At 38.7% G+C, this 8,626-nt stretch overlaps 2 protein-coding genes across 4 annotated transcripts in view; both read left to right on the top strand.

The window, feature by feature from the left end:
* LOC125247003 overlaps window positions 1-8,626 on the top strand; it is a 537,225-nt gene that overhangs the window by 503,834 nt on the left and 24,765 nt on the right. The gene's annotated exons all lie outside the window — the stretch shown is intronic.
* LOC125247978 (nucleolar protein 12-like) lies at window positions 1,156-4,808 on the top strand. The gene is made up of 6 exons (XM_048159535.1): window positions 1,156-1,367; window positions 3,085-3,190; window positions 3,273-3,321; window positions 3,395-3,531; window positions 3,616-3,689; window positions 3,809-4,808. The coding sequence occupies exons 1-6, from the start codon at window positions 1,267-1,269 to the stop codon at window positions 4,011-4,013; spliced, it is 672 nt and encodes a 223-aa protein (XP_048015492.1). The 5' UTR covers window positions 1,156-1,266; the 3' UTR covers window positions 4,014-4,808.

The raw sequence follows: 8,626 nt of genomic DNA, 5'->3' as shown, positions 1-8,626 counted from the left end.
ATTGCGAGTTATAAAGTCAGAATTCTGAGATATAAAGTCGCAATTGCAGAATTCTGAGATATAAAGTCAATTGTGATAAAAGTCAGAATTCTGAGATATAAAGTCAGAATTGCGTGATATAAAGTCAGAATTCTGAGATATAAAGTCGCAATTGCGAGTTATAAAGTCAGAATTCTGAGATATAAAGTCGCAATTACGTGATAAAAAGTCGAATTAAAGTTATAAAGTCAGAATTCTGAGATATAAAGTCGCAATTGCGTGATAAAAGTCAGAATTCTGAGATATAAAGAATTCTGAGATATAAAGTCGCAATTGCGAGTTATAAAGTCAGAATTCTGAGATAAAGTCAGAATTGCGAGTATAAAGTCAGAATTCTGAGATATAAAGTCGCAATTGTGTGATATAAAGTCAGAATTCTGAGATATAAAGTCGCAATTGCGTGATAAAAGTCAGAATTCTGAGATATAAAGTCAGAATTGCGAGATATAAAGTCACAATTGCGAGTTATAAAGTCAGAATTCTGAGATATAAAGTCGCAATTATAAAGTGCGAGTTATAAAGTCAGAATTCTGAGATATAAAGTCGCAATTACGTGATAAAAGTCAGAATTCTGAGTCGCAATTGCGAATAAAGTCTGAGATATAAAGTCGCAATTGCGTGATAAAAGTCAGATATTTCTGAGATATAAAGTCGCAATTGCGAGTTATAAAGTAGAATTCTGTAATTACGAAAAAAGTCAGAATTCTGAGATATAAAGTCAATTGCGTGATAAAAGTCAGTCAGAATAAAGTCGCAATTGAGATATAAAGTCAATTGCGTGAATTGCGAGTTATAAAGTCAGAATTCTGAGATATAAAGTCGCAATTGTGTGATATAAAGTCAGAATTCTGAGATATAAAGTCGCAATTGCGTGATATAAAGTCAGAATTGCGAGATATAAAGTCGCAATCGCGAGTTAAAAAGTCAGAATTCTGAGATAAAAAGTCGCAATTCATCTTTTTTTTTTTTTTTCAGTGGCTTTTTTTTTTTTTTTTTTTTTAGTGGCGGAAACGGGCTTCCATAGAGAAATGCCTCTGTGAACGAGATGAAATGTAAAAGACCTCAAAGCCAGATCAGATATCAACTGAAAGCTTTTCTTCAAGAGGACTTTTATTTTAAATGTGTGTTCTGTGGAAGACCTTTATTTTGGCACTTCCGGTAGTGCTCAGAAGCGGAAGTTTTGCAGCACGTCACACGTGTTTAGTACGAGACTAAACTCGAGGAAAAATGGCTAAGAACAGCAAATTAAAGCAGAAAACAAATGGTAAAAGTGGAGCGAAACAGAAGCAGCGTAAATGTGTGCTGATGTTCGATGATAAAGACAGACAGTAAGTGACATTAATTCAGCACTTCAGTTAGGATGAGATAGTTGATACAGCAGCTGTAGAATCACTTTATATGGGGATTAAGCACTGTGACATTAATGTGACAACATATATATATATACATAGTAAGTATATATATATATATATATATATATATATATATATATATATATATATATATATATATATATATACCCACATATGCGTAACACACATGCAATAATAATACACGTGTGTGTATATATAATGTCACAGTGTTTATAACTACAGTATATATATATTTCATTCTACTGAATTGGTGCAAACTGCTGTCCCATAACCAATAAACACATTTTAAAAGCATTTAAGTATTCAAATTGTAAATGTTATGTGAATGCTATTGAATCTCACAATAATGTTTTAAATATCAGTAAGCTTAATATATATAAAATCATCATTTATTGTGTACTTTCAATTGGGAGGTGACTGTCCTGAACCCTAATCCCTAAATTTCAACTTGTGAAAATGATATTGAAATAATTTTTGCAATTTTTTGCATTGTTGTTTTTAAAAAAAAATGCATTTTTTTATTCTATATTATGCTTTTAAAGCATGAATTTTATGTAATAAAAAACAAACAATGTTGCACATGTTCATGTCATTACCGAAACAGTGTTTTAGTCTGAGACTGATTTTAACACACTTCTACATTTCTGATCAGGAAATGTTCCTCCTCTCACAGCCTCTCTTTCACAGCAGATAGATCATCATTCTGAGCTAAATGTGTTCAAAAGTCTGAAAATCTGTGTGGAGCTTTAAGGAACGTCACTGACAAACACCTTTTTCTGCAATTAATCAAACTTTGTTAGGGTGTTATTCCGTTAAAATATAGTTTTTATGTGTGTAAAACTGTTCAGAACTGTGCTAGCTAACCATGTGATCATGTAACCATTGTTATCATCTTTGAGCGGCTCAAAAAATGTCTAAAATTGTCACTACCGGAACTTCACCACATGTGCCGGTAGTGACATCATTGTTTTGGTAGTGACAAAAAATGAAAATAATCGTTTATTTGGGTGAAATAAACAATTTTAGTACAGTTTTGCAAACCATTAGTGTTTTGATATGTTTTAGTATGTGAGTTAAATTGTGTCATGTGATGTGGTCATTACCGAAACGTGCAGAAACATGGGATGTTTAGTCAAAAATGAAGTATATTGAATGACAAACTAAGATGTTATTATAGTGTTTGGTTCAATGTTTATTCAAACTAATGAATCCTTCACTCAAACAATCAGTTTGATCAACTTTGACTTTTACAGAGAAAGATTGGATTCAAAATACAACAAATCTCATAAATTACACTTGAAATATTGTTAAAATTGTAATTGTTATTGATTTACCTGTGCAAACATTTAAAAAAAAAAAAATAGCAAAAGATATATTTACAAGGTAGATGTAAAGAAAATCTTAATAGGTCAATAAAACCCTTCTTATTAAATTGTTATGTTTCGATAGTGACATTTAGGAAGAGGAAAAATATTCCTCATAAAAACTTTCTGAAAATCCAATATGAGAATTAACTGCACGATTACTAGAAATGTGTACCTTGGATTTTATACAATTTGCATACATACTAAATTTGTGGAAAAAGACCCATTTTCAAGATGTTTCCAACTCTTAATGGCCCATATATATATGTATATATATAGCTGTGCTGTAAAGGTGTTGAATGTTTTAGAGATTTCCTGACGGGTTTCCACAAGAGGAAGCTGGAGCGGCGGAGAGCAGCGCTGGAGGAGATGAGGAACAAGCTGAAGGAGGAGCAGAAGCGCGTGAGAGAGGAGGTGAGGATGAGTGTGATGATGATGATGATGATGAAGAAGATGAAGCAGCAGCTGATGATGTTCCTGTCTGATGTTCCTCCAGAGACACAAAGAGTATCTGAAGCAGCTGCAGGAGCGCCGCGAGGCTCTGGGTGAGTGTCACGTGTGTTGTGTGGGGTCAGAGGTCAGGTGTCAGCATCACATGACACGTGTTTGTGTGTTTAGACGAGGCGGACGAGCTGGAAGACGTGATCACGGCGACGACAGAGAGCATTCAGTACGACCATCCCAACCACACCGTCACCGTGACGACCATCAGCGACCTCGACCTATCAGTAGACAGATTGCTAGAGCCACAGCAGGTGAGCGACACTAACCTGTTCCACATGGGTGAGTGAACGAGGTTCGGCTGGTTAACGGTGTGTCTGTGTGTGTTGTTTCCACAGAGAGATGAACAGAATGAAGAGGAGAAAACAAAAGCCCTTCCCAAGATAGCTGGAAACCCGCTCCTGTCCAAAAAGTATGGATTATTCATTCATCTGTGTTCATAGTCAAGTCAGTCTCAGAGCTCGAATGATTCGACAGTGTTTATTCTTCAGTTCAGAGCCAGTGATTCAGATTCATCATGTGTTTCTGCAGGATCCAGAGCCTCACTTCATCGCTCAACAGCCTCACTAAACAGAAGAGGAGGGGCAAACGGAGGTCCAAAAAGGAAATGAGGCGGAGAAACCATCAGAGCGAAAAGAAGTCCTCATCCACCCAAGACAACAAGATCCGCCCGGGCAGAAGCACAAAGGCGCAGAGACGCAAACGAACGGGTCAGAGCGAACGCCATCAGGACTGATGGAGTTACACTCGAGATGACGCGTGTCTGTCAGACTCACAGAGCGACTGATGCATCGAACCCATGAACTCTATTTTTACATGTTTGATACTTTAAAAGGACATTAAAAAGGAAAGCTTACATGTTACAGTGTCATACTTTCATTCCCTCTTTAGGCCTGTTCACAGCAATAACTGTATAACAGTCAGTAACTGTAATGATAACAGTACTGATAACTATATAATAATAATAATAATAATAACTATAACATTCAGTAACTACTATATAATTACAGTAACAATAATTAAGTACAGTATATAATAAATATAATATTCAGTAACTATAATGATAATGTCTCAGATCTACCATGTCTGCACTTCATTTCCCATCATCCCTCCTTGACCTCACCTGCACTCCATCGGCCATCACCTCTCCTGAAAGCTAATCACACACACCTGCACCTCGTCTGCCCCCTCATCATATATAAGCACACACCTCACCTCTGTTCATGGTCCGGTCTCGTTCTAACAAAGAGGAGTCTCTCAATGTTTCTCCAAGTGACTGTTCTCCAGCATACCTCCTGTCTTATCTCCATTGTGATCTCCTGTTCTCTACTCCAGCGTGTCGGCCAGTTTTATACCAACAAGGTGTGTGCATTCATCTGTCCTCCCTCTGGTCCATCCACGATCTCCTGTAAGAAAAGTCATTCCATTATTATCATCATCTACACAGTCAAAATATCATTTGAACTTCCTACTTGCCTGCCATCATCCCATCTGCTCTGTTGCTGTCAATAAAGACATCTGTATAACTGTATTCCCCTGTCTGAATCTCATTCCGTACAGCAGACAGCACTATGTGCACCAACTCTTTTGGTACCAAAGATCTGCTCCTATCCCTCTACCAACATGGTTGCCCGATTTTCAGAGCTCTCCAACGTAGTCCCCTGGAATGGGAGCACTTTAAAACACTTTTTTTTTGAGTGGATTAGGTGATTCAATTTTCAAACAGATCCCAGCAGCTTCAGCAACCACTTGTTCTCTGCAGATTTACATCTGATGTGTTGTTAATATGTGGATCTTTTTTCACCATAGGTGAAGTGGCTCCACCATACCACAGTCCCATGTAGCCCAATGCATTAAATCCTCATCAGCCCTAGATCTCCTCACACAAGCACATGATTCCAAAGTTCCTTCTGCCCTGGTGGTTAACATTGTGTCCCATACCCAGAGCCAGGAAGAGTGTTTCTTTAAGCATGAATTTCATTTCCAAGTCAGCAGACCCCCCCTTTAATTTCAGTACGGACAGCCGTGAAGAGGCATAGTACCTCCAAACGTTTGTCAATGCCTGTTGTCTCCTGTAAATCCATTTCAGAGTCTCGTCCCGTCATGACCGCCATTCCAGAGTCTCTTCCTGTCATGGCCGCCATTCCAGATTCTCATCCCGTCATGACCGTGTGATAGTCTGCATTTTCTGTACATTTCATGTTGACATAAAATATTTCTAAGGATGCTCAGGTCAAAGGCCAGTCATATGATTACATCATTACAAACCAATCACCAGAACAAATCACAGTGATGAAGACATTGATTTTTACTCAGCTGTAATACTTAAATGGGCATGTATCTTTCTATTCATTGAGACTCACTCTGTTGTTGTAACGAGTGACCTCCCGGCTGTAATTAAAACTTCATTTCTACAAAGAGCAACTTGGAAATCGTGTCAGGTATATGCTGCGCAGTGACAGGTTGTGGTGAGTGACAGGTTGTCCTGCCTTCGTGCTGAGGGTTCAACGCTGCTCAACGCTGCTGCCTGCCTGCTGTCTGACCTACGCTCGGAGCTTCGTGGAGTTTATCCTAAATCCTTCTCTTTATTCCTATTCACATAATATAACTTTCTTATTTTTCACTAGATTACTTAACCTATTGCATAGTATTACTAAACGGAACGATTTATTACAAGCAATCCACCAGCGTAATCACCTAGTGTTAGCCATAGCCTGCTAGCTACCGTCTACTTTCTTTTTTCCTCTAAACCAACCTTCCTTGTCGATTTAATGGCGGATTTATCAGATGTATGTTATTCTGATCTGTCCTCGCCAGATCGGGAAGCTGTGGAGACGTTGCTGCCCGGCATTCATCGATCCACCGCGAGGTACAGCGTCCCGCACATCACCCTTGCCCCAGGCACCGGCAAGCGACCGAGACATCCAGCTAGCGAGTCCCGTGTGCGATGCAGTTTTTCGGACGGCGTTCATCAAACACACGGTCAGTCATGTCCGACGATTATCATGTGTATTAAATGCAACATGTACAGCTTAGCTCTTTCTGTCAGCAGTGAGCCTTACACATGTGATAAATGCAGGGATATTGTCAGGCTGACAGAGAGAATCTCAGAATTAGAGACACGCATCCAAACTTTAATTGAGGATAGTGAGAATGAAAGGGCCTTAGATACTGCTTTGGATGCGACTAGCCTAGTAAACACTGCACATTCGGTTCCGGTTGTAGAAGCCACGCAGCAGGCTAACTGGGTGACTGTGAGGCGGCATAATGGCAAGAACAAACACCACTCTTCCGTTCCGATTAGAACATCAAACAGGTTCTCCCCACTCAGTGACGCACCCACTGAGAATCCTGTTGAAAGTGCCCTAGTTATTGGCGATTCTATTACACGGAACGTGAAAATAGAGACACCAGCCACCATAGTCACATGTTTGCCGGGGGCCAGAGCACCTGACATCAAAGCAAATTTAAAAGTGCTGGCTAATGCTAAGCGTAAATATTCTAAAATCATTATCCACGTCGGCACAAATGATGTTCGACTTCGCCAGTCGGAGATCACTAAAATTAACATTAAAGAGGTGTGTGAACTCGCAAATTCAATGTCAGCAGAAGTAATTTGTTCTGGCCCTCTTCCTGTTCGTCGGAGTGATGAGATAGTTAGCAGGTTATCATCACTCAATGGCTGGCTGTCTAAGTGGTGTCCGCAGAATAATATAGGTTTCATAGACAATTGGAAAAGCTTTTGGGGCAGACCTGATCTGTTGAAAAGAGATGGTATTCATCCCACCCGGGATGGTGCTGCTCTTCTATCTAGAAATTTGGCAAATAGTCTTAGAGCTGAAACATGACAAACCAGGGCCCAGATCAGGACGCAGACAAACTGGCTAAACCGACCGTCTGCTAGCCGCCTCACGTCACAGAACTCAAATAATTCACAGCACATAGAAACTCTTTCACCTAGATATTATCACATAGAGACTGTGTCTGTACCTCGAACTAGTAAATACAAAAAACTTCCGAAACCTTTTAAGGGTAAAAATTTAATTGATGTTCAAAAAATGAAAATCACAGATAAATCAGATAAACAAATGATAAAGCTTGGGTTACTGAATATTAGATCTATTTCTTCAAAAGCACTTATTGTAAATGAAATTATCACAGACAATAAACTAGACTTGCTGTGTTTGACAGAAACCTGGCTAAAACCAGACGATTACATTACTTTAAATGAATCTAGTCCTCAAGGTTATGATTATCGACACAATCCTCGACAGAAAGGCAAAGGGGGAGGTGTTGCTGTAATTTATAGTAATATATTCAGAATCATTCAAAAGAATTTCAAATATAATTCCTTTGAAGTGATGGTGCTTTATGTAACATTATGTAAGTTGACATTTGTGCTGGCTACTGTATACAGGCCACCAGGGCACCATAATGACTTTATCAAAGAATTTGCTGATTTTATATCAGAGTTAGTACTGGCTGCGGATAAAGTCCTTGTTGTTGGTGATTTTAATATCCATGTAGATAATAATAAAGACGCATTTGGATTGGCATTTGCAGACATTTTAAACTCTATTGGAGTTAGACAACACGTGTCAGGACCCACTCATTGTCGTAATCATACCCTAGATCTAATACTGTCGCATGGAATTGATATTGATGCTGTTGAAATTCTACAGCAGAGCGATGATATATCAGATCATTATTTAGTCTCATGTATAATACAATTAGCCAAGGCTACAAAACCACCACCCAGCCATAAATATTGTAGAACCATCACGTCTACCACTAAAGATTGCTTTATAAATAATCTCCCCGAGCAGTTTCATCGCCTTAGTATACCTGACAACTTAGAAGAACTCGATGCTGCAACAGAAACTATTGGCTCTCTCTTTTCCAGCACATTAGATGCAGTCGCTCCTTTACGTCTAAAGAAGATTAAGGAAACTAATCCAATGCCGTGGTATGATGAGCACACTCGGGCTCTAAAACGAGCTGTTAGAAAAGCTGAACGTAGTTGGAAGAAAACAAAACTAGAAGTTTTTCGCCATTCGTGGAAAGAAAAAATGATTGAGTACAGAACGGCTATAAGAAATGCTAGATCTACTTATTTTTCAAATCTCTTAATAGAAAACAAACATAATCCTAGGTATTTATTTGACACAGTGGCTAAATTAACTAGAAACAGAGATTCAACTGCTGATGTTTCCATAGAGCACAGCAGTAATGACTTTATGAACTTCTTTACTTGCAAGATTGATAATATTAGAGAGAAAATTAAAAACATGCAACCGTCTACAGTTTCGCTTCAGACAGTGCACTGTAGTGTCCCTGAGGTAAAACTAG

Source organism: Megalobrama amblycephala, linkage group LG1 (assembly GCF_018812025.1).
Source record: "Megalobrama amblycephala isolate DHTTF-2021 linkage group LG1, ASM1881202v1, whole genome shotgun sequence".
Lineage (NCBI taxonomy): Eukaryota > Metazoa > Chordata > Actinopteri > Cypriniformes > Xenocyprididae > Megalobrama > Megalobrama amblycephala.
The sequence above is the reverse complement of the archived record's forward strand: the minus strand, read 5'-3'. Positions and strand labels throughout refer to the sequence as shown.

What these genes read in the sequence shown, in the direction of transcription:
- LOC125247978 (XM_048159535.1), top strand. Translation starts at nt 1,267, where the DNA reads ATGGCTAAGAACAGCAAATTAAAGCAGAAAACAAATGGTAAAAGTGGA. An exon ending in AGAAGCGCGTGAGAGAGGAG is followed by an intron (nt 3,191 to 3,272) that starts GTGAGGATGAGT and finishes ATGTTCCTCCAG; the next exon opens with AGACACAAAGAGTATCTGAA. An exon ending in AACCCGCTCCTGTCCAAAAA is followed by an intron (nt 3,690 to 3,808) that starts GTATGGATTATT and finishes GTGTTTCTGCAG; the next exon opens with GATCCAGAGCCTCACTTCAT.